Source organism: Cervus elaphus, chromosome 12 (genome assembly GCF_910594005.1).
Source record: "Cervus elaphus chromosome 12, mCerEla1.1, whole genome shotgun sequence".
Lineage (NCBI taxonomy): Eukaryota > Metazoa > Chordata > Mammalia > Artiodactyla > Cervidae > Cervus > Cervus elaphus.
This window is the reverse complement of record NC_057826.1, coordinates 29,947,842-29,974,370: the sequence shown is the minus strand read 5'-3', so window position 1 is coordinate 29,974,370 and position 26,529 is coordinate 29,947,842. Positions and strand designations below refer to the sequence as shown.

Genomic DNA, 26,529 nt, shown 5'->3' with positions numbered 1-26,529 from the left:
GGTGCTGGCCACAACCAGTAATTGTCTCAGAGTTCTCTGTATTTAATAGCAGTGCTACATCTCTTTCCAAGACCTTTTGTCAAGTACACGAATGTGCACATTAGTCATGGTTTGTAAAGCAAATCAAGAGTTTCTATACAGCTTGGCTCCAATTTCTATAGATACTGTCATCTTTGTGTACATGTGGCTAAGAGGTAGGCCTGTAGTAACAATATAGTGCACTTTAACCTTCCCCCACCCCAAAAAAAGATCTTCTTATTCTGACTAACGGAATAGTCTGTTTTAATCAGTGTTAGTATTCAATTTTAAATTTCAAACATTTGGATTAGACAAAAGTACACTTAACCCAAACCATAGAATCATGCTTTAAAAAGGAAATAAATAATATCTCTTTCTTTCCTTCCCAAGCTTGGAACCAACTGGGAAATAGGCAAGAGACAGTTGGAGATTAAAATATCAGCTTTAATACTGGAAAGTCACTAGGAGAATGGTTGTCTATTGTATATCCCCTATTCCCAACAGATCTTGCTAGATCCCACTCAAGGGAAAATTTGAGTCTATTCAGGCGATTCACTTAGGCAAAATTGCTGCCTCCCTCTAGTCTGGGGCACAAATGGATGAAATCCGGAGCAAATCTCCTGCGGGAGACTGGGAGTAGGGTAGGGGGTGGGTTCTCACATTTGTTCTCTTAACTTCTCAGATAGTTTATTGTAAAATACTATAGGTGGAAAAGAAATGAGGATAAATCTATACAAAGTCAAAGGAGACCTGGTTTGGGGTATCTGGGGTAATATTTCTTTACACGTTGTGATATAAAGCTTGTGAGGACAGCCACTCCGTCTTCAGCACATATCTGTTTTCGCCTTCCCAGCATTCAACATTCTGGTAAGAACACCTCAATTTTCCTTCAAAATATCAACACTCTTATAGCATACCAGAGATTCTGAAGGACCTGACCCCACCCCTCAGTCCAGGCCAATCAGAGCATTGCAGTTGAGCAGGGGACCCAAGTTAGACCAATCAGCTTGAATACCAGAACTGTGTTGCAAAAGATAGGAAAAAGGCACCCTCTTTCCATTAAGGTCTGTAAGCTGGCAGATGGTGCTATGTGGAGATGCTCCTCTCCAAAAATGAAGCTCATTAGAGTGATGGAGAAATTGAGTCCACATATTTTCATTTGAATGAATCCTGGATGTGTAGCTTTGCCTAAACTTATTCCTACCCCTGGACATTCGACCTGTTGCATGTGAAAGTCAGTAATTTTTTTTAGTTTTCTTAAAGATTTGAATTAGGTGTTCTTCATTTAACATGAAAAAGATTCCAGGTTAATAAACTCTCTTGACAAAATATATATTTTTTCAGAAACTTAAAATTGTGCCACAAGAGGAATTTTTTTCCTGGGAGAAGTGTTATCCTATCAATTCTTAGTATTAACTATCATCTTAGTGTTAAGTTTTTTACCAGTTTTGAGGGGGGAAAAGGTGGATTATGGACATTTTTATCAAGGATTCTTGTATTTTTTTCTAAGGAAAATAAAGAGATAAGAAGCTAGTTTCCTCATCATCTAATCAGCTTCTGGTTAGAGCCTGGTGATTAGCCAAGGTTTCTTAAGATGGTACTTTCCTAGTGGTTCAGTGGTAAAGAATTTGCCTGACAATGCAGGAGACATGGGTTCAATCCCTAGGTTAGGGAGATCCCCTGGAGAAGGAAATGGCAATCCACTCCCGAATTCTTGTCTGGGAAATTCCATGGACAGAGGAGCCTGGTGGGCTACAGTCCATGGGGTCTGAAAAGGGTCGGGCCCAACTTAGCAACTAAAACAACAAACATGACTGATTACTAACAGCATCTGGAGGACTTTTTAAAACACAAATTTGTAAATCTCCATCTAAACCTGCTGAATGGTATTCTCTGGGAAAAGTCCTTAGAATCTTAAAAACATTCTATGAGAGATTGTAATAAACAGATAGGTTTGCAAACAATCAGAAGTTTGCAGTCTATTTTGGTTTCCAACTGAGGTGGTAGTTCTTTATTCTGCTGGTATATATTCACTTATTTATTCATTCAGGCATTATTTCTACTTTGTTAAACCTGTCCAGAGGAAAGCAAGGATGAATGAGATGTAGCCCTGATTCATAAAGATCACAGTCTGGTTGAAGAGATTCACCATAAATAAATGTGCTGCATCTGTAATAGAAGCACTAACCAAGATCTGGGGGCAAGTTGGGGAAGAAAGAACAGCTTACTCTCCTGGCGTATTGAGCGAAGGTGCTGAGATAGATCTGTAGGCTAGGCAAGCAGAAAGGGGGAAAAAGCATTTGAGGCCTAGGAACTAGTGGATACAAAAGGGTAATGTGGTGCAAGGCCATGCAGTATTCTGGAAATGATAAGTTTGATGTAGATGGAAAAACTGCTTCCAAATATGGTTTGGGGATGAGGAAGCAAGAGGTAATTTGAGCTTGTATTATATGAAGTGCTAAAAATTTGGAGAAGACTCATGAGAATCCCTTGGACTGCAAGGAGATCCAACCAGTCCATCCTAAAGGAGATCAGGTCCTGGGTGTTCATTGGAAGGACTGATGCTGAGGCTGAAACTCCAATACTCTGGCCACCTCATGCGAAGAGTTGACTCATTGGAAAAGACCCTGATGCTGGGAGGGATTGGGGACAGGAGGAGAAGGCGACAACAGAGGATGACATGGTTGGATGGCATCACCGACTTGATGGACATGAGTCTGAGTGAACTCCGGGAGTTGGTGCTGGACAGGGAGGCCTGGCGTGCTGCGATGCATGGGGTCACAAAGAGTCAGACATGACTGAGTGACTGAACTGAACTGAAAAATTTGGGATTTTTCTTGTGTGGCCCCACTGGTTTACATAATCCACAGATCCTACCACTTTTACCCCTTTACCTTCCTCATGAAGTCACTTTCTTCCACACCCAGCTTAAATTCCAAGATTAATCACTATCAACCTTCCTGTGAATACACTCTCAAGGTATCTGCCCACTTTCCTTTAGCCAAATTCAACTCTTATCTTCCATGCTAGCACACACACAACTGACTGTGGATGGAGAAAAATCACATTCACACTAACAAGTCACTTACATTCCTGATCACTAGCCTCATGAAAAGTAATGCCGTTAGGCAATCATATGCCGTTGTCCTAGTCCACTCACTCACCTGGATTATTACATCATACTTTTTCATCAAACCTCAACACCTTTCCAAGTTCTTACTCTCAGATGACCTTTCTCTTCACTGAGAAAACTGAAATCGTGAGAAGAGGGCTTCTACACACCTCCACTACCACATGAACACACCTACCTGCTCCTCTGCCAATTCACCCTACCCGATCTCCTATCCAGGCTCTTAGCCAGGACTAACCCTGTTACCTGTGTGTACCCACCTTCTCTCAACTCCTCGAAGTTATTGCTGCAACGTCTCCCTCTATCTTCTGGATGCTTTTTGGTTCCCGTCGTACCACTCTCATTAGCATAAAAGTATGCTGTTATTCTCTCATCTTGAAAAATGTCTTTATTTACCCTACTCCTCCTCTAGCGTATGCCCCATTTCTCTTCTTCCTTTTATAGCAAAACTCCTTGAAAGAATTTTCTGTAATAGGCAGGATCTCCAACTTCTTTCCTTCCATTCTTCTTGAACCCACTCTGCAGAAACTGTCCTTTTTGGTAGCATCAGTGACCTCAATTCTTGGACTTCCTCTTCCTTGATCTGTCATTATTCAGTTTCTGTCATTTGGATCCATTTCTTCCCACTTTTTGGTTAAGAGTCTTAGTCTTTGGTGGTTCTTTCTCATCTCCCTTAACTTAAATATTCAAGGGTCCCACAGCTTAGGCCTTCAACTTCTCTTTTCTACCCACATGTACTCTTTTGGAAATTTAATTCAGTCTAATGACTCTAAATACCATCTTTAGGCTGATAACACCCATATTTGTGTTTGCAGCCTGGACCTCTCTCCTGAACTCCAGATTCATAAGCCCAACTTTCTACTTAGCTTCTCTACTTGCATTTCTTATAGGAATCTCAAACCTAAAAATATCCAAGTCTATGCTTTAATATCACCCCACCCTTAAAACCTGTTTCATTTGCACTTTCCCATTTCAGAAAATGCCATGTCTTTTCTATAATTACTCAGATCAAAGCTTCAGAATCATCCTCTTTCTTTTAAACCCCACATTCAACACTGTATCCCAGACATCATCATGACTCATGCCTCATCTCCTTCTAGTCATTACTCAAATATCATCCACTGATAGTGGCCTTCCTTGGACATCCAATTTGAGATTACATACACACACACGTCTTACCTCCTTTCTCTTCTTTACTTTTCTTCTTAGCACTTTATCTTTAGCTAACTTGCTATGTATTTTATTTGTCATTTCTCCATTAGAATGCAAGCCACATAAAGATAGCTATTTTAACCTATTTTGTTTACTGTATCTCTACTGTCTTGACTCACTAGAGTCATAGGAGAAGTTGACTCACAGGAGAAGTTCAATATTTGAATGCACAAATGAAAAGACATGTAAAGGATGATGTGTGGCAGATCTATTAAAGCATGATTTTGTTAGATCTGTTTTTTAAGCCCATAAACCTGGATGAGGAAGATAGGCTAGTGGACGAAGATTTGTGCTTGTTCATGCCCAGTTGCTCAGTCGTATCTGACTCTTTGCAATCCTGTGGATTGTAGCCAGCCAGGCTCCTTTGTCCATGGGACTTCCCAGGCAAGAATACTGGAGTGGGTTGCTATTTCCTACTCCAGGTAATGGTCCTACACAAGGGATGGAACACACACCTCCTACATTGGCAGGTGGATTCTTTACCACTGAGCCACCAATGAAGCCCAGACAAAGATGAGTGGCTGGAAAACAATTTAGAGGCTACTAGTAAAAACAAAAAAACTGCACCTTGAACTAAGGCAGTGGTGGTAGAAATAGAAGGAGGTGAGCTAGACCAACTGGGGTAGGAATTAGGAAAGACAAGATGGTCCTAGTGTGTAGAGGGCTATTAGTAATGATTTAACCTGCTTCAAACAAGAGGTGGAGGCAGTTATATCCTTCTTGTCTCTGACTCAAACTTGGCTCTGCCCTCAACTCTAATATTATTTCTGGATCTTGGGTCAAGTCCTGTTCTGGATGCCTTCCTGTATGTGTAACTTTAGGCAAGATACTTTCCTTGGCTTGCAGCTATATAACTCTAATCTCTGCTTCTGTCTCACATGATTTTCTCTCTGTGTGTCTGTGTCTTCACATGACATCCTTACAAGGACACAGTCATAGGATTTAGGTGTTACTCAAATCCAGAATAACCTCATCTTAATTACATCTATGAAGAATCTAAATCCAAATTGGGTCATATTGTGAAGTTCCACATGGATTTGAATGTTGGAGGGACAATTCCAGAGAAAGAAGTTGGACATTTAGAGTAAACTATTATTATCAATTTGTATTTTATAAATCACAGTCTTCATACAGCATTTAGTTTGCTTAAAGTGGAGGAAACTTGGAATTACCTGTAAGTTTGTGGATGAAAACAAAATTATTAACTTCTTGCTTTCCCCAAGTGTAGGAGAGATAGGATGCTATGGGTGTTTTAGGCCTAATAAATCAAAATGATAAATGATTGTTTATATAAAGCTCTTGGCACATTACTTAGTATTCATACATTCTACAAATCTTTCTTGGGCACTCGCTGTGTGACAGCCACTAAGCTAGATGCTGTGGACACAACGGGAAATAGAGAGATGTGATTCTTGCCCTCACAGAGCTCGAAGTGTAGTGGTGGAGGCAGACATTAAACATTCAGCAAAGATATGCGTGTAAGGGTAAATAGAAATCCAGAAAGAAGAAAATTTTAATTTTCCCTATTGTAAAAATGGTAAAGAGATTCTTCTCTCTGCCTTTTCTTTCAGTGCATTTCTTTAGAATACTTGAAATTTCAAATTCTTTGTTTCTCTTAAAAACCTAAGCCTTTTGCCAACTTTATAACCCAGGAATGTCTTTCTCAAGGACCTGAGAGCCATCTTTTTGAAATGGAATCATCAAGGAATATAGAGTGAAAGACAACAAGAGCCAGACAGAAATTAAAGTGGTGATGGTATAGTTTATGCAGGAACTATTGGAATAGGGGAAGAGAGACCTGAGTACAGAGTTCCATTCTGCATACAACAAGGGTCAGTGGGGACTTACAGCCAAGGAGCAAGGTGAAGAGGGGTTTGTGGATAAAAAATTACTTAAAGAAAACAGCACAGATAAGGAGTTTTCTGGCTAAAAAGATTTGATGGAATTATTAAGGAAGGCAGACCAGGAGGTAAGGTATTGAGGATGGGGGAGGGGTGGGGTAGAAGGAGGAATTCAATCAGATATCATGGTTAGAAGATTTTCATAGGATGACCCAGCAGGATTCTTGCTAAAATTAAGTGTGAGGCCTATTCAGAGAGGATTCAGGGCCGTCTTACTAAAGTTTGATTAAAGATGGAGTCTTTCTTCATAACACCCCTATCTCCCAGTTTCTGTGGGAGGGTAAGAGCTTACTCCAGCAGATGCCTTGCTCCAAAACTACCTTCTTTCATAAAGACATGAGTTTTTTCTCTTTGGATAAAGCCTACTGGCTAACACAGATGGTCATTCCAATTACCAGGTGAATGTAGGATGAACACTGACAAATGGTGCTGTCATGTCCTCTTGTTTGAGGCCTCGTTAATCATTTGAGAACGTGTAGGGGATGGGTTGTATCTGCCTGGCAATATAAAGGGATTAGGTTTATTTCCATCTGCCATCTTTACAGGGGATTTCCTGTGATACAAATCATATTCTGGTTTAATGTTTATTTAGCAATAAAACTGTTTCCTTTGCCTTCTACTGCTGTGGAGAGGTTTTCTGAGTTGCCAAGAGATTTGGGGTTTAATTGTGTTTCCCCATAAAGGGGAATGAGAATTCTCAAGCACTATTGGTGAAAGGGAAATCTGGGCCAGCCATTCTAGAAAGTTCTCAGATGGTATTTTAGTGACGCCCAATAATTTAGAATTATTGGAGGCAAAAGGCAAAACAATAATTCTATTCCTGGCATATATCCCAGAGAAAATGTCCTTCAGAAAACAATTACAAGGATGTTCAATATCATATCGTTTACTATAGTCAACCTAGATGCCCATCACTAGGGAAACAAATAAAAGATAAAACATGGTAGATGTATATAATGGAATAATGTAGTACAGAAACAACAAACTACATGGATATACAGAAATAAGGATCAATCTTCAAATAGCACAGAAGGAAACACAAGCAAAATACAATTTATAGCACACTAACTTTTACATAAAAAATATGGACACACAAAATAGTACTGCCTGTTTTTCAAAGATAGATGCACAACTCAAGGTTTAAAAGAAACATTAAACTAATGCCTGTTATTGGAATGGGGGTGGAACTGTATATAAAATAAAATAAGGGCCTTATATGGACAAATGATGATACTGTGCTGTGAGCTGAGGATATAATCAACTTTCTGAGCCTGTTGTGTGTGTGTATGCTCAGTCGTGTCTGTTCTGAGCCTGAGGTATAGTAAAAGACACAAAAGAAAGAAGGCAGAGGAAAGAACTCTCCCACACAAAGAACTGATCAGCTTTCTAGTGAATTAAGATTACCATCTCTTCTTAAATTCACTGTCCTTCAATTTGCTACCATAAATCTAAATACAAACAGAACGAGGAAGGTAAAATAAGGAGGTTATGTTGTCTCAAGCAGAGTAAGTGCCTTTTGACAATTCCATTCTAGCTGCCCTTTAAGAAAAGCTTGTGCATTAATTACATGTCAACAAATCATGGACAGAGAATATACGACTTTTTTAGATAGACTCATCAGAAACAGCATTATGTTGGTCTAATTAAAATTTTATTTCAGGACATCTTTTACCTTTTAATTGAATCATATATGTTCATTTCCAGACATTGGTAATAAGAGGACCCCTACCGATGACTTTATGTTGCCACATAATCATCTCTTCCACTGCTGAAGTAAATCCTAAATTGTGCTACCTTCATGTTTTCATGATATATCAAGCTCAAACATGTGACAGCAAATTTTCACAGATAATCTAACAAATTATTAACTGGAAAGTACTCATTTGCATAAGGATCAAATGTCAACAAGAACATAAAAATTAAACCAGCATTTGAAATCTCCAGATTTTTCATTTTCTGACATTAAACTTGAAGACATTACAAAACCAAATTGTAATTTAGATGTATCCACTATTACCAGTAAGAATAAGGCTTTGGGGGAAATCAATCTGACTATCAATTCAAAAGATTTTAGTTAACAAAGATTTTCTTATTTAGGTCTATAAAGTCATCTTTATTTTGTTTAAATGATTCTTCTTTAATTCAAGTGGTGACATGATAAGTGTGCCATAATCAGTGGTACTATATCTTCCCAATTGTTTTCAGGTTCAAGATTCCTTTATCCATAAGTAAATGTAAATTTATGTTTTGGCCCTTACCTAGGGTTGTGAACAGACCGATGAATGAAGCAAAGTCTTCTTTCACTTAGACTGTTTGACTTTTAATGGCTTCAATTTCTATTGTTTCTTGTACAGACACATAAAACTATATCATAAAGAAGCTTTAAAATGGGAAAAGGTGATTAACAAGAATGGTCACTGATTCTGCATTCTTCTTCTGGTTTTAACTATAATCACCTTTTGCTCCAAATACCATCCAGAATAAGCTAACAACAAGCAATTCTGTCCTGAGGCAATTGCTCAGGACAAAGGCTTTAGCTTGGCAACTTATCAGTGGTTACCAGTCCACAGCCATATAGTAAACTCTGACTCAACTGCTGACCAAAGCCTTGACCTTTACCTAGAAATAACATTCTTAAAATTACTCATTATATAGTATAAAGAAAACAGTTAGCTCTCTCCCAGTCTTTTACTGATTAGATAAACCACAACAGATTTCTAACAATCCAAAGTAGATAACCCCTATACTGTTATGCAAAAGAGTTGTATCTCCCAAAACGAGAAGTTTGATTTACATAATTCACCTGAAGAAGCTGAAGCTGAACAGTTCTATGAAGACCTACAAGACCTTCTAGAACTAACACCCAAAAAAGATGTCCTTTTCATTGTAGAGGACTGGAATGCAGAAGTAGGAAGTCAAGAGATACCTGGAGTAACAGGCAAATTTGGCCATGGAGTACAAAATGAAGCAGGTCAAAAGCTAACAGAGTTTTGCCAAGAGAACGCACTGGGCATAGCGAACACCCTCTTCCGACAACACAAGAGAAGACTCTACACATGGACACCACCAGATGGTCAAGACTGAAATCAGATTGATTATATTCTTTGCAGCCAAAGACGGAGAAGCTCTACATAGTCAGCAAAAACAAGACCGGGAGGTGACTGGCTCAGATCATGAACTTCTTATTGCCAAATTCAGACTTAAATTGAAGAAAGTAGGGATAACCACTAGGCCATTCAGGTATGACCTAAATAAAACCTCTTATGATTATACAATGGAAGTGACAAATAGATTCAAGGGATTAGATCTGATAGACAGAGTGCCTGTAGAACTGTGGATAGAGGTTTGTGACATTGTACAGGAGGCAGTGATCAAGACCATCCCCAAGAAAAAGAAATCAAAAAGGCAAAATGGTTGTCTGAGAAGGCCTTACAAAGAGCTGAGAAAAGAAGAGACGCTAAAGGCAAAGGAGAAAAGGAAAGATATACTCATCTGAATGCAGAGTTCCAAAGAATAGCAAGGAGAGATAAGAAAGCCTTCCTCAGTGATCAATGCAAAGAAATAGAGGAAAACAAAAGAATGGGAAAGACTAGAGACTCTTCAAGAAAATTAGAGATACCAAGGGAACATTTATGAGCACAATAAAGGACGGAAATAGTATGGACCTAATAGAAGCAAAAGATACTAAGAAGAGGTGGTAAGAATACACAGAAGAACTATACAAAAAAGATCTTCATGACCCAGATAACCACGGTGGTGTGATCATTCACCTAGAGACAGTCATCCTGGAATGCAAAGTCAAGTGGGCCTTAGAAAGCATCACTAGGAACAAAGCTAGTGGAGGTGATGGAATTCCAGTTGAGCTATTTCAAATCCTAAAAGATGATGCTGTGAAAGTGCTACACTCAGTATGCCAGCAAATCTGGAAAACTCAGGAGTGGCCACAGGACTGGAAAAGGTCAGTTTTCATTCCAATCCCAAAGAAAGGCAATGCCAAAAAATGTTTAAACTACCGCACAATTGCACTCATATCTCATGCTAGCAAAGTAATGCTCAAAATTCTCCAAGCCAGGCTTCAACAGTCTGTGAACCGTGAACTCCCAGAAGTTCAAGTTGGATTTAGAAAAGGCAGAGGAACCAGAGATCAAATTGCCAACATTCTCTGGATCATCGAAAAAGCAAGAGAGTTCCAGAAACATATCTATTTTTGCTTTATTGACTACACCAAAGCCTTTGACTGTGTGGATCATAACAAACTGTGGAAAATTCTTAAAGCGATGGAAATACCAGACCACCCGACCTGCCTCCTGAGAAATCTGTATGCAGGTCAAGAAGAAACAGTTAGAATTGGACATGGAACAACAGACTGGTTCCAAATCAGGAAAGGAGTACGTCAAGGCTGTATATTTTCCCCCTGCTTATTTAACTTATATGCAGAGTGCATCATGAGAAATGCTGGGCTAGATGAAACACAAGCTGAAATCAAGATTGCCGGGAGAAATATCAATATCCTCAGATATGCAGATGATACCACCCTTATGGCAGAAAGTAAAGAAGAACTAAAGAGGCTCTTGATGAAAGGGAAAGAAGAGAGTGAAAAAAGTAGGCTTAAAACTCAACATTCAGAAAACTAAGATCATGGCATCAGTTCAGTTCAGTTCAGTTCAGTTGCTCAGTCATGTCTGACTCTTTGTGACCCCATGAACTGCAGCATGCCAGGCCTCCTTGTCCATCACCAACTCCGGGAGTTTACACAGACTCATGTCCATTGAGTTGGTGATGCCATCCAACCATCTCATCCTCTGTCATCCCCTTCTCCTCCTACCTTCAATCTTTCCCAACACCAGGGTCTTTTCAAATGAGTCAGCTCTTCACATCAGGTGGCCAAAGTACTGGAGTTTCAACTTCAACATCAGTCCTTCCAATGAACACCCAGCACTGATCTCCTTTAGGATGGACTGGTTGGATATCCTTGCAATCCAAGGGACTCTCAAGAGTCTTCTCCAACACCACAGTTCAAAAGCATCAATTCTTCTGCACTCAGCTTTCTTTATAGTCCAACTCTCACATCCATACATGACTACTGGAAATACCATAGCCTTAACTAGATGGACCTTTGTTGACAAGCAATGTCTCTACTCTTTAACATGCTCTCTAGGTCGGTCACAACTTTTCTTCCAAGGAGTAAGCATCTTTTAATTTCATGGCTGCAGCCACCGTTTGCAGTGATTTTGGAGCACCCCCCCCCCCCAAATAAAAGTCATCCATGGAACGTCATGGCAAACAGATGGGGAAACAGTGGAAACAGTGGCTGATTTTTTTGGGGGGAGGTGGCCGCCAAAATCACTGCAGATGGTGACTGCAGACATGAAATTAAAAGACACTTGATCCTTGGTAGAAAAGCTATGACCAACCTAGACAGCATATTAAGAACCAGACACATTACTTTACCAACAAAGGTCTGTCTAGTCAAAGCTATGGTTTTCCCAGTAGTCATGTATGGATGTGAGAGTTGGACTATAAAGATAGCTGAGTGCCAAAGAATTGATGCTTTCAAACTGTGGTGTTGGAGAAGACTCTTGGGAGTGCCTTGGACTGCAAGGAGAATCAACCAGTCCATCCTAAAGGAAATCAGTCCTGAATATTCATTGGAGGGACTGATGCTGAAGCTGAAGCTCTAATACTTGGCCATTTGATGTGAAGAACCAAGCCACTGGAAAAAACCCTGATGCTGGGAAAGATTGAAGGCAGGAGGAGAATGGGATGACAGAGGATAAGATGGTTGGATGGCATCACTGACTCAATGGACATGAGTTTGAGTAGGCTCCAGGAGTTGGTGATGGACAGGGAAGCCTGGCATGCTGCAGACTATGGGGTCGCAAAGAGTAGGATAGGATGAGTGACTGAACTGAACTGAACTGAATTCATCTAATTGACTTCTGATTCAATTTCTTAATCTAAAAATTTAGATATTGAAACTATTGTTATCTATACACTCTATAGTCAGGTCATCTTGTTCAGTTAGATTTTCAGAGATGATAATACAAATCAGATTTTTCTGGTCCTTTTTTAAATCTCCTAAACCACAAATCTTTTAATTAATTTTAGTTAATTAATGACAAACTGAAATTTCTGAGGAATAAAAAACATGCAAGTAAAACTTATCTTTTTCTATGTTTATGTATGTTTACATTTATATATGTTACATAAACAGTCAATATTACAAGTAAAATATTTGAAATGAAAATATAGTAAAATATCTGCAGTCATATGTTTCAGGAGAAAGCAGTTTTAAAATATAGTCTATTGAATGAGGCAGCCACCTGGTGACAGAAAACAGAACTTACATTATTTTGCATGAACTGAACGTCATAAATATTCTACATAAATCAACCTCAAAAAACATAATAGCGCTGTCCAACAGAAACATAATAGAAATCACACAGGTAATTTAAATTTTCTAATCGCCTCTTTTAAAATGTAAAACAAAACAAACAAACAAACAAAACCCAGTAGTTTTAATAAAGTATTTTCACGTAAACCAATATATGAAAACTATTTATCATTTCAACATGTGATCAATACATATATTTTTCATGCTAGGTCTTGTGTTTCATATTACATCTCAGTTCGGACAAGCCACCTTTCACGCGGCTGTAGCTAAATGGCTACCATGTGGAACAGCGCTTATCTAGAGAATGAAATGAGACCAGCAGTTTGATAGCCTAAGTTCATTCATTTCTCAGCCCTCTGTCCACTCTTAAAAGTTCCTCCCATCCCCGCTTTAAATTTTACTTTATTTTGTAAAAGTTTGGCCACCAGTATACTTTGGAGTGCTTAAACGACCCTCAAAAGCTTGTCGGCGAACGACAAGAAGACCGTTGGAGGGTCCAGGTCTTCTCTGGAGATCACTAGGGCATTAGGTTGGCCTGCGCTGTCCTTCGATTCGGCTCGCTCTGCGCTCAGCGGCTTCCGGCTGCGGTCAGGTACATTCCGGGAGAGCGGCGGTCGCCGGCGTTTGGACCGAGGGGCGCGTGGGGATATCAGGGCCTGGGGTGTCCGGCCGCCTTGTGACATCACAGCATCATGCTTTGGGGGTTCAAGTTCAGCGAGGCTCCTGGCTTCCAGACCCCGAAGGTCAAAGATTTTCAGTGGGAAACAGCCGGGACTGGAAGAGGCAACGACTAGGTCCCCGCTGTAAGTCGTTGCTTCCCAAGCGGGCCTCTGATCTGGCGAAGGCGGGTGAAAAGACACATGCAGAGTCCAAAAGACCCGCGGAGCGGGGCGTTCCTCCCCACCATTTCCCAGGAGCACCAGCGGGGTCTTCCGGATGGACCCCTACCTCTGCTGATTGGTTGTAGCTTGCTGCCACGTGATCCAGAAACTGGTCGGCCACCGCTTTCCCCGCCCCTCTCACCCCCTCCCCACCCGGAGGTCGCGGGAGGCGGAGAGCAGGTTTCCTAGGTAACCGCAGCGGGCAGTTGTGTACACACCAGGCCACAGGAAAGGGAGGGTGTCCAGCCTGCTGCTGCAAGACCGGGATTAAGAGGCGGGAGTGGACGCTACTCTGTCTCCGATTGCCCCGGAATCCATCCTGTCTCTGGATAAGGTGAGTGACTATAACCTGGTGGCCTTTGGGAGTACCTCACCTCTAAGCAAGACCCAGGAGTCTTTGCTCCCCTCTCCTCACTCTCTCTCTGGCCACACCAGGAGGAAGATAAGAGAAAAGCAACGTTGAGGTCAAAAGACCCTTGTAATGGTGCAGTGGAGATGATGATAATAATGAGAGACAGTGACGTGACTTTATCTGAGGCCATCAGGTTTACCGGAGCAAAGCTGAAGAAGAAAAGGAGAGGGAGGGTGGCACACAGCCATCTGTGCAGCCTTTACTGAGAAAAGGAAGTGCTCCTTGGACACCCTTGGTACCGCTCACCTAGAACTGGAAGGGCATTTGTTTGGCGCATCAGTAATAATAGATGGGATTCTGATCGCTTTATACCCAAGGCAGGAAACAATTTGACCATACAGGCCTTGTAGTTTGTAGAAAAGAAATTGATTTTCTCACAATGACACTTTCCCCAGCTCTCATGGCAGACAGAAACATGGTCCTTTGAATTCTATTTATTGTTCTACTCTGACCAGTCATGTAAAACTTAAGGTATTAGGTTGGCCAAATGCTTTAGGTATCATCTTGTGGAAAACCCAAATGAACTTTTTAGCCAACCCAATATTTCTTTAAGTTATACCATATAGGACCCTGTGGCATGACAACTAATTCAAACCATACAATAAATTGCTATCAAATACCAAGCATGTGTCAGGCACTGTGATAGGGTGGTTGTCCCTGCCTTCAGTGAACATGTAACCTGGTAAGGAACAAAGACCTGGAAGTATCACAGTACAGTAGGACAGGTGTATATATGCCATATTCTGGCCTTTATTGGAATTATGAGCAGGAGAATGATTATAATACAGACAGAATTAAAGTCTTCACATAGAAGACCCTTGATTTAAATTTTTAAGGGCATATGGAGTATGCCATAAAGTCAAGGGAAAGTTAGGGAGGGGAAACAGCATATGCCAAAGTACAGAAATATCCCATGCCATTCAGAGAACTATAGTTGTGGCCAGAGCCTGGGATGCTCTCAGGAATTTATAGTTGATGAGCTTGAAAGGTAGGCAGGAGTTAGAGTTTGGACACCATGAATACCTTGCAAGGGTATTCATGCCTACTCCCCTTAGTAGCGTGAGCGAATTTCCCTTTTGGGAGGTTGCTGGCTTCCCAGGTGACTCAGTGGTAAAGAATCCGCCTGCAATGCGGGAGACACAGGAGATGTGGGTTCAATTTCTGGGTCGGGAAGGTCACCTGGAGAAGGATAATGGCAACCCACTCCAGTATTCTTGCCTGGAGAATCCTATGGACAGGGGAGCCTGGCAGGCTACAGTCCATGGAGTCGCAAAGAGTCAGACATGACTGAGTAATTGGCATCATGGTAATATAGAGGATAGATTGGCAGGAAGTGAGACTATAGGGAAAACTTCTGTTAAGTTGAAGTAATGAAAACCTGAATCAAAACAGAAGCAATTGGATAGAGGGGAGAAAAAAAAAAACTTGATAGACATTTAACAAGTACACTTTAGAAGTACGTATATGCGGAATGATTTAATGAATGAGCAAAAGTGGGGGAAAGAATGAAAGAGTGATTGAGCATCAGTTCCAGGCTTCTTACTTGAGTAATTAGAACAATGATGTCATTTACCAAGAGAAAATATGCATTAGGAGAAGCAGGTTGGCTAGAAAATATAATAAGTTCAGTTTTGAACATACTGAGTTTGAGACACATTCTGATGGAGCTTTCCATGTGGGTAGTTGGGTTATTGAACAGAAAAAAGCAAGATAAAAATTAGTAATTTTCCACCAAGAAGGATACTATTAATCAGAAAATTAGGCATTAAATAACAAGTAGAGAAAAGTCAAGGAGAAAAAGTCAAACCAAAAAAGAAAACTTAAAGAGTTATCAGCATCATCAGATTTCATCTCAGTCAAGTTAAGAGCTAAAACATGTCCAGTGTCTTTGACATTAAACCGGTGTTGACCTGGAAAAAGAAGATGCAGTTGCCTGAGGTGTCCCCACTGAGACAGCAGTAAATTGAGAACTGAATAGAGGTACTGAAGTGTTGCTAATTACTCCCTATGTTTGCTAATGCTCTAATATGGTGCTAATGACATATCTAAAAGGTTTTTGTAAAGGGATCTAAAATCAGCTAATCATTGAATATAGGATAGGAGAACTTTTTTTTTTTAAGATAATAATGACCTAATATTTGTGTATGAAGAGAAAAGAGACCCTAGAGAAGGAAAGATGGGAATAAATGAAAAGAAGAAAAATTTGGCAGATCAGTGTTCTGAAGAGTCTGAAGAGAGTGGGTTGAGTACACAGGAAAAGGGAATCATTTGGGACAGGAGAAAGAATACTTTTTCTAAGATGAATCAGAAAATGAAATAAACACAGCTGACTCTTGAACAATCCACATATAACTCATAGTTAGCCAGCTTATCCTTTGTTTCTCCTTATCCTCAAATTCAGGAAGGCATGGACCATGTCAGTCAGTCATTTCAGTTGCTCAGTCATGTCCAACTCTTTGTGACTCCATGGACTGCAGCATACCAGGCTTCCCTGTCCATCACCAACTCTTGGAGGTTGCTCAAATTCATGGCCATCGAGTCAGTGATGCCATCCAACCATCTCATCCTCTGTCATCCCCTTTTCTTCTTGCCTTCTGTCTTTCCCAGCATCAGGGTCTCTTCCAGTGAATCAGTTCTTCACATCAGGTGGCCAAAGTACTGGAGCTTCAGCTTCAGCATCAGTCCTTCCAATGAATACTTCAGGACTGATTTCCTTTAGGTTTGACTTGTTTGATCTCCTTGCAGTCCAAGGGACTCTCAAGTGTCTTCTCCAACACCACAGTTGAAAAGCATCAGTTCTTCACCACTTAGCTTTTTTTGTGGTCTAACTCTCATAAGCATACATGACTACTGGAAAAGTCATACCTTTGACTAGATGGACCATTGTCAGTAAAGTAATGTCTCTGCTTTTTAATATGCTGTTTAGATTTGTCATAGCTTTTCTTCCAGGGAGCAAGCATCTTTTAATTTCATGTCTGCAGTCACCATCTGCAGTGATTTTGGAGCCCAAGAAAATAAAGTCTGTCACTGTTTCCATTGTTTCCCCATCTGTTTGCCATGAAGTGATGGGACCAGATGCCATGATCTTAGTTTTCTTATTGTTGAGTTTTAAGCCAGCTTTTTCAGCCTCCTCTTTCACTTTCATCAAGAGGCTCTTAGTTCCTCTTCACTTTCTGCCATAAGGGTGGTGTCATCTGCATGTCTGAGGTATTGATATTTCTCCCTGCAATCTTGTTTCCAGCTTGTGCTTCATCCAGTCTGGCATTATGCATGATGAACCATGTAGTACTGTAGTATTTACTATGGGAAAATATCTGCATATTAGTGGGCCTGTGCAGTTCAAACCTGTGTTACTCAAGGGTCAGCTATATATTTTAAGAGGTATGGGAATTTAAGAAGTGTCTATCTCATGGTATCATGGCATCATTGTTCTCTGTGAAAATAGGAACAAGATCATCTACTGAGTGAGAGAGAGAACTTGAGGTGAGTGGTGAAAGTTTAAAATAGTCCAGATGTTGTGAATCTCGGGTCTGTATCTCTGGTCCTACTCTTTAGGAGAGGAAGTTGAAGAGGAAAATATAAAATATCTGTTGTTGGATTCAACTCAGGTTAGAGACCGAGCATTTGTAGTGATTTCAACTCATATGACCAACCAGTCAAGTGAAATCTTTCAGCAGCACTCCAGAGCAGAGATCAGAAGTGACTGGATCAATCCAAGGCTTGAGATTTGAAGGATGAAAGCTATAGATGCTCCTGGTGGCTCCTGGCTCCCTGGAGAAACTTGAGAAGACCTGCAGTTTCTTAGATGGACAGGTCCTGAAAAGAGCTTTCCCAGGTGCAGGAGAGTGAGTACAAGCTGGGCATCAGGACACTCACCTCTAGATGGAATCAGAAGTTGGAAGGAAGCCTTAGGACCACTTGAGTTTGGAGAAAACATAGGAGGTTTGTGAATGCCAGAAAGGTCCATAATTATGTATTATTAATTATGCATAATCAAATAATTCAGATGTAGTTATAAAAATATATAATTTGAGGATTTTAAGTTAACTTTTGTTTCACTAATTAACTATTGAATTACAACAGGGTTTTTCCTAAGTGAGGGCACTGGTGAAGAGAAGTTAAGGTGAAGTGAAAGAAAGGTTGATATCACAAATATGCATATTTCTCTCTGAAGAAAAAGTAGTCTTTGAAAAAGAATAGATTCATGTATATGTGTAACTGAATCGCTTTGCTGTACAACTGAAACTATCACAACATTGGTAATCAACTATCCTTCAACATAAAATAAAAAGTTTGAAAGAATAAAGAAAAAATAGTCTTCTTGAATAAATGGAGAGTTATATCTTGTTCTAAAGGAAGATTCAATATTGGAAAGGTGGAAGTTCTCCCTAAATTAATTTTTTCAATCTAATCTCAGTCAGAGTCCCAAGTGAATTTTTAAAACTAAATGCAAAATAATTATAAATCTTATTTGGAAAAATAAATATGAAAGAATAACCAGAAAATTTCAAAAAAAATAAATGAGGTAGAAATTTACAATATAAATCAGTTATTAATACAAGATAATACTGTAGGAATAAATAGAGCTAACGGAAAGCACAGATTAGAAAGTCCAAAATTAGACTCAGGTACATATGATAATTTAGTGAATAATGAAAGGAGCAGTTAATATCTTCTCTAATAGATATCTTGGGCATAGACTATAGGCTAGAAAACTTGGATCGCTGTTTGGTGACTCTGGGGGTACTAAAGGCAGGTTTTGTCCCTTGTGTGGTGGTGGGCAGACAGACTTTTCCTTTGGTGCTCACAGACATTAAACCAGAATGTAGGGGTCCCCCTTTACTTGGGATGCCATCCAAGTAAACCTAGGAGGGAAGACTGTAGTCTGCATCTCTATGTGGGCCTCTGATGGAGTATCTAAACTCCTTCAGGTAGTTCTTTGCTGCATGCTCCCTTGTCTGGCCACTCCTATGCTGTAATATTTGGGGATTGTCCAAGAATAGTATAAAGAGATAGCTGCCAATTGGAAGCAGGGAAGGAATGATCAGTATTACTTTCAGTAGATCTATCGTCTAACCACTGCTCACCATCTTCACTACAACCACCCAGTTCCAGCTGCCACCCTTTCTCACCTTATTACAACTGCTCCTTGACTGATTTCCTTGCTTCTCCCATCAACCCCTGCAGTCCATTTTCAACACAGTAGCAAGGGCAATCGTTTTCAAAACCCAAGACAGCTCATGTTATTCTTTGATTCAAAATCCTCATATAGCTTTACATCTTATTCAAAAAGAAATCCACCCCACTTCTCTGACTTCACATCCTACCAGTTTTCCACATGCTAGTAAGGTAATGCTCAAAATCCTTCAAGATTTAATAATACATGAACTGAGAACTTCCAGATGAACAAGCTGGATTTAAAAAGGGCAGAGGAACCAGAAATCAAATTGCCAACATCCGTTAGATCATAGAGAAAGCAAGGAAGTAAAAAAAAATCTATTTCTGCTTCATTGGCTACATTGAAGTCTTTGACTGTGTGGATCCAACAAACTGGAAAATTCTTCAAGAGATGGGAATACTAGACCACCTTACCTGCCTCCTGAGAAACCTGTATGCAAGTCAAGAGGCAACAGTGAGAACCGGACATGGAACAATGAATTGATTCAAAATTGGGGAAGGAGTGCGTCAAGGCTGTATATTGTAACCCTGCTTATTTAACTTATATGCAGAGTACATCATGAGAAATACCGAGTTGGCTGAAACTCAAGCTGGAATCAAGACTTCAGGGAGAAATATCAATAACCTCAGATATGCAGATGACACCACCCTAATGGCAGAAAGTGAAGAGGAACTAAAAAGCTTCTTGATGAAGGTGAAAGAGGAGAGTGAAATAGCTGGCTTAAAACTCAACAATCAGAAAACTAAGATCATGGCATCTGGTCCCATCATTTCATGGCAAATAGATGGGGCAACAATGGAAACAGTGACAAATTTTATTTTCTTGGGCTCCAAAATCACTGTGGACGGTGACTGCAGCCATGAAATTAAAAGATGCTTGCTCCTTGGTAGAAAAGCTATGACAAACCTAGACAGTGTATTAAAAGGCAGAGACATCACTTTGCCGACAAAGGTCCATCTGGTCAAAGCTATGGTTTTTCCAGTAGTCATGTATGAATGTGAGAGTTGGACCATTGAGAAAGCTGAGCCCCGAAGAATTGATGCTTTTGAACTGTGGTGCTGGAGAAGACTCTTGAGAGTCCCTTGAACAGCAAGGAGATCAGACCAGTCAAACCTAAACGAAATCAGTCCTGAATATTCATTGGAAGGACTGATGCTGAAGCTGAAACTCCAGTACTTTGGCTACCTGATGCAAAGAGCCGATTCGTTGGAAATGACCCTGATTCTGGGAAATACTGAGGGCATGAGGAGAAGGGAGCGACAGAGGATGAGAGGTTGGGTGGTATCACCGCTCAATGGACGTGAGTTTGAGCAAAGTCTGGGTGATAGTGAAGGACAGGGAATCCCGGTGTCCTGCAGTCCATAGGGTCGCAAAGAGTCAAGCAAATCTGAGTGACTGAACAACAACATATTAAGACCAGGATTCCTATATTCTTATTTTTATTTATTTAAATTATTTATTTATTTTACTTTACAACATTGTATTGGTTTTATATTTTTCTAAATAGTATTTATCTGGAACAATATAATGAATATATTACAGTCTTTTGGACTCTGTGGGAGAGGGCGAGGGTGGGATGATTTGGGAGAATGGCATTGAAACATGTATATTATCATATGTGAAACAGATCACCAGTCCAGGTTCGATGCATGAGACAGGGTGCTCGGGGCTGGTGCACTGGGATGACCCAGAGGGATGGGATGGGGAGGGAGGTGGATAGGGGGTTTAGGATGGGGAACACATGTACACCCATGGCGGATTCATGTCAATGTATGGCAAAACCAATACAATATTGTAAAGTAATTAGCCTCCAATTAAAAAAGTTTATATTAAAATAAAATAAAAATTAATGACAGTAGCCTACATTTTATTGAAGCTATGTAGTTATTTAGTATTTCATACCATTAAGAAGTTGACTAGTTCATTTTACTAAACACTTATTGCCATGCCTATGGTATGTTACTAAGTCCTGAGGATTCTTTTCTTTGCTAACTATACTTAGAAAACTGTATTCAGTTTGGGACATCACAACATAATAGAAAGAATGAACTGGAACTGATTCAAGGAAGAAAAACAAGAATCTTTCTAGTAAGAGAACTAAAAGTCATGAACTTGGGCAAGATAAAGGTATAGATGAGAGCTGATTATGTTCTTCAACTATTAAAGGCTCATAAAGTGGAAGAAAAATTATGCTTGTTTTATTTGAATGCAGGAGGTAAAATGACAGCGAATGGGGAGGAGTTATGGAGAGACAGAATTAAGTTCAGAATAAAAAAATAACTTTCTAAGAGAATATTTCAGATATGGAATGGACTGTCTTGGGGTCTAGACATTCTTGGTAATGTACTGTTGGAAAATGTTAAGTCACAGGTAAGTCCACCTAAGTAATGTTGATTGCTTTACATGATATGGCAGACTCTGGTACTTAGTTCAACTTTTCCTTTTTCTTAACAGATATATTATTATAACCTTTATTTTTAATGGAAGATGATTGAAAGTGAAAACGTAAACCAACACGACATAATTAAAGAACTGGTGAGTCAAAACCAGATTTCTTTTCAACTACATTTGTAAGAATATTAAATGAAACATTTTTACACCTCTCTGGAGTTTATCTAGAGATTTCTTCTATGATCTTTGGAAGTAGAGAAAAAACATATATGTGGTACAGCTTTTCTCCTTGTGAGTCAAAATGTCATCAGTAAAACACAGTTTATAATTTCTAATATCAAAAATAATTTATTATCTTAAAAAGGTAATAACCCAATTTCTTTTTTGAAAACAGTGTTTATGCAATGGTTTATCTTATGAGATGATTGGACAAGAAGGATCAGATACTTCAAAACTGGAAATGTTTTTCTCAGGGTATCCTCGTATAGTTGGATTGTCATTATTTCCTAACTTAACAAGTCTCACAGTTGTTGCTCAAGATATAAAAGAAATTTCAGGACTAGAAACTTGTTTACAGCTTAAAGAACTTTGGATTGCTGAATGCTGCATAGAGGTAAGTCTAAACATAACCTTACGTGAAGTATTTGTACTAAATTATTTGGCTTTGGAAAATAATTCATTGAAGTATATGCTTGAGGCATGGATCAAAACAGATAAATTCATACATGATGAATTAAACCCTTCACCCAGTAAAACAAAAGAAACATTTAAATGGGCAAAATATAAAAATAGATGTATACAAAGGATAAAATAGAAATAACCTAAAAATAGACACATTTTACTTTTTAATAATCAAATCAAATCAAGTAATACCCAGTATTGCTTCATAGTAAAACTGGTTTATTTTAACACTATTGGTTGTGTGAAAATTATAACATCTGTATTGAAAAGCCATATTGCAGAATAAATCAAGAGCCAGAGATAGGTATATACCTTTTGACTCAGAAATCCATATTCTAAGATTTTATCCTAGAGAAGTAATTAAAAGCAGAAAACTCTATACATAAAGTTATTTGTTGTAATATTATTTATAGTAGTTAAATTTTTGAAACAAATAATCATATGAGATTATTTCTAAGAAAATTATTATAAACATGAAATATTTTGTAAATACTGTAATTTGAAAGATTATAAAAACATTTTTTTAGATGGCTTTAAGTTTAAAAAATCCCACAAAATTGTCTAGGTATTATGACTATAACCATATAAAATAGGTATCAAATTGATTAAAATTTAGAGAATATGAAAATGGAAAATAGTTGTATTTAAGTGGAGCAATTATATGATTTTTTAATTTCAGTTCATTTTGCTGGGTATTGATTTTGCAGTCTATTCTGAAAATGTGATTTTTAAAGGAAAATGTACTTAAAATGTACCTTATTGGAAGGATTAATAAAACATAAATATTCAGCCTCCTTTTTTTTTTTTAACAGAAAATTGGAGGTCTTCAAGAATGCAGAAGTTTAGAAAAGCTGTACTTATATTATAATAAAATTTCTAAAATAGAAAATTTAGAGAAATTATCCAGATTGGAGGTTCTTTGGCTGAACCACAATGCAATTAAATATATTGAGGTAAGATAATTTCAGTGATTTGTATTTAAAGTCAATACTCCTGTAGAGTTTAACCAGTGTCCAAGAAATATTCATGACTAGTTTAATTATTGTTGAGAACTAATGCATATATAGCATATTATAACATATAGAGAACCTCATATGCATAATTTTCTTTATTCCTTCCACCATGTCTGGGAGGTAAGATGTTATTTCTTCTTTGAGAGTTAAAAATAAAAAGGAGGTTTAGAGAAGTTTTATATATAACTAGCTCTCTATGTGTTCTTTTTCCTCCGCCTCCTCTTTTCCTCTCTGCTCCGCTCCCTGTTCCCTTCTCCTTCAGTAATTCTCTCCAGCTTCCAGAGAACAAGGTAGGCTGCACTGAGTTCTGAGCTTGTAAAGAAATCAGCACCCAGTGCTTGAAACACCAGGAGAGCTAACTAGCTTGCTCAGATGACTTATAAACATAGATTTTTAATGATTTCTTCTAAATTATATGTTGCCTAAATTTTTAGGGCTTGCAAACTTTGAAGAATTTAAGTGATCTCAACCTTGCTGGAAATCTAATAAGCAGCATTGGTATGTATAGTTTCATTTGAAATATTAGATAATGTTACAATAATTTTTATTAGTATAAAAAGTACAGTCTTAGATTTCTTTCTTTTAGACTTTTTGTATGATGTCTTTACAAAGCATTTCTAAATCTATAATTAAAGGATATGGAAATACTACCCATTGATCAGTGGTTACTAATTGTGCAATGTTACTGTTAGGAAAAGATGGTCATATACAACTCAGAAACATGACAAGATACGAATAGGAGGTAAAAAGAGAAATTTAACTTTTTTCTCATCTTGTTTTTTTAAATTTAAGGTCGCTGTCTTGATCCCAATGAACACCTAGAAAGATTAAACCTTTCTGGTAACCAAATATGTTCTTTCAAGGTATGTTTAAGTGGAATAATTTATTTTTATTTATCAACCTGAATCATGAGCCATGTTATTGCAGAAAATGGACTAAATATTCCCTCTTAAAGAATAATTTAATTGTTTTGGGCTACAGAATACTTCCACAGATTTTCGCATTATCTGATAAATTGGTCCTAATGATCTGACACTATTAAAACCAAAAAAATAACTATTTAGTTGGTTTTAAGGATACCACTTTCTCTTAGTTTTTCTCCCATATTTCTGGCTATACCTCTTCATTTTTCTGGTTTTTCGTTCTCTTCTAGCACCTAAAAAATGGATTGTCCCAAGCTAGTCCAAGATCTTTTCTCATTTCTATCTGCATTCATTCTCTAATCACTCTAATCATCTTACAACTTTAAATACCTTTAACCACTGAGAGTGAAAGTGAAGTCGCTCAGTCGTGTCCGAGTCTTTGTGACCCCGTGGACTGTAGCCCATCAGGCTCTTCCATCCATGGGATTCTCCAGGTAGAATACTGGAGTGGGTTGCCATTTCCTTCTTGGGTTCTTTCCGACCCAGGGATCGAACCCAGGTCTCCTGCATTGCAGGCAGACGCTTTAACCTCTGAGCCACCAGGGAAGCCCCACTAATTACTCCTAAATTGGTATCTCTATTTTGCCTAAAAAAATCATAGACATCTCCTATGCTAACTCAAACTGATTTCCCCTTCACCAAATCTTCATTTCCTGCAGCCTTCTCCCTTTCTCTAAAAGGCATCTCTATTCTGATAACTTAAGCCAAAATCTTTAAAGTTATTTTTGATTCCATGCCCCATATCCAGTCCATCAGCAAATTCTGTTGGCTCTACCTTCAGAATATGTCCACAGTCTGACCATTTTTTAACCGCCTGTATCACTGTTAGCCTGATTCAAGACACCATCTTCTCTTTCTTGCATTACTGAAAAAAAAACCCTCCTAACAGTTCTCCCTGTGTTTACCCTTCACTATACTCAGTCTGTTCTTTACATAGCATCCTGCCCCTTTAAATATATGTCAGATCAAATCACTTCTGCTCAAAATCCCGGCCTTGGTTTCTCATATCTTTCAGAGTAAAAACCAATTCTTACAATGGCCCATCAGATTCTATATAATCTAGTTTCCCCACTGTCTCTCTGACTACACCTTCTATCACTCTCTGCTTTGTTTACATCATTCTAGCCTCTCTGGTCTCTTCACTGTTCCTTAAATATATCTAAGACAGTCACCCTAGAGCCTTTGCACTTGCTGGGATATTCTTCCCCCATATATCTTCATGGGCTTCCCTCGTAGCTCAGTTGGTAAAGAGTCTGACTGCAATGCAGGAGACCTGGGTTCGATCCCTGGGTTGGGAAGATCCCCTGGAGAAGGAAATGGCAACCCACTCTGATATTCTTGCCTGGAAAATCCCATGGACAGAGGAGCCTGGCAGGCTACCGTCTATCAGGTCGCAAGAGTCAGACATGATTAACTAAGTGCACAGTGTGCTCACATATATCTTCATAGCGCATCTCATTTCTTTCCAGACTTTATTCGAATGTTATGTACTTAGCCATGCCTTTCTTGCCTAATTTAAATAAATAGCAACAATCCCCTACTACCCCTCCCAACTGGAAGCATTCCCATCATTTTTCCCCTGTTCTATTTTTCCTATTGGAACTTATCCACAAAGCTTACTAGAATACAAGCTCCGTGAGTACAGAAACTCACCTGTTTTATTCACTGCTATATCCACAATACTTAAAGCAGTATTTGACTTGTAGTAAACCTCAATAAACATTTGTGAAGTACATAAATGAGAGAGAAAAAAACAAATAAGACAATGCTTATGGCATATAGTGTGGGTAAAAATATATAGCATTAATAATTTTGACAGTGTCAGAGTGAAGTACATATTCAAACACTGCCTCTAGGTAATACTGAAGAAAGGTGGGCAGATTTACTGTTTAAATAATTCTGAACTGATCAATATTAAAGTAGGCATTCTTTTACTCAAAAAAGATTATAGAACACCAAAAAGCTATAGAAGGAGGCAGAATGTTTGAAGTGAAAGTTGCTCAGTTGTGTCTGACTCTGCCACTGCATGGACTGTAGCCACAAGGTTCTGTCCATGGAATTCTCCAGGCAAGAATACTGGAGTGGGTTGCCATGCTCTTCTCAAGGGGATCTTCCCGACCCAGGGATTGAACCCAGGTCTCCTGCATTGCAGGCAGATTCTTTACCATGAGGCAGAATGTTATAAGCACCTTAAAAGAAATTTAAATAAAATTTAATTTTATTGATAAAATTAAAGAGGAAATATTTGATGTGAACATTGAAGGGCTGACAGAATGTCAACAGGCAATGTAGGGAGAATCTTCTACAACATAGTGGGAAGTAGGCATTCCAAAGATGAGAAGAACCATATGCAGAAAGAAGTGGAGGTAGGAAATCAAGGGGTTTATTTGTAGT

At 38.9% G+C, this 26,529-nt stretch overlaps 1 protein-coding gene across 1 annotated transcript in view; it reads left to right on the top strand.

Annotated features, from left to right (window-relative positions):
• Window positions 1-13,747: 13,747 nt before the first annotated feature.
• LRRC9 (leucine rich repeat containing 9) overlaps window positions 13,748-26,529 on the top strand; it is a 112,125-nt gene continuing 99,343 nt past the window's right edge. Inside the window, exons 1-6 of the mRNA XM_043920452.1 lie at window positions 13,748-13,870; window positions 21,582-21,662; window positions 21,913-22,131; window positions 23,012-23,152; window positions 23,647-23,710; window positions 24,005-24,075. Of these exons, the coding sequence (XP_043776387.1) occupies window positions 21,615-21,662; window positions 21,913-22,131; window positions 23,012-23,152; window positions 23,647-23,710; window positions 24,005-24,075 (543 nt within the window). The 5' untranslated portion in view covers window positions 13,748-13,870; window positions 21,582-21,614. The remainder of the gene's footprint in view (window positions 13,871-21,581; window positions 21,663-21,912; window positions 22,132-23,011; window positions 23,153-23,646; window positions 23,711-24,004; window positions 24,076-26,529) is intronic.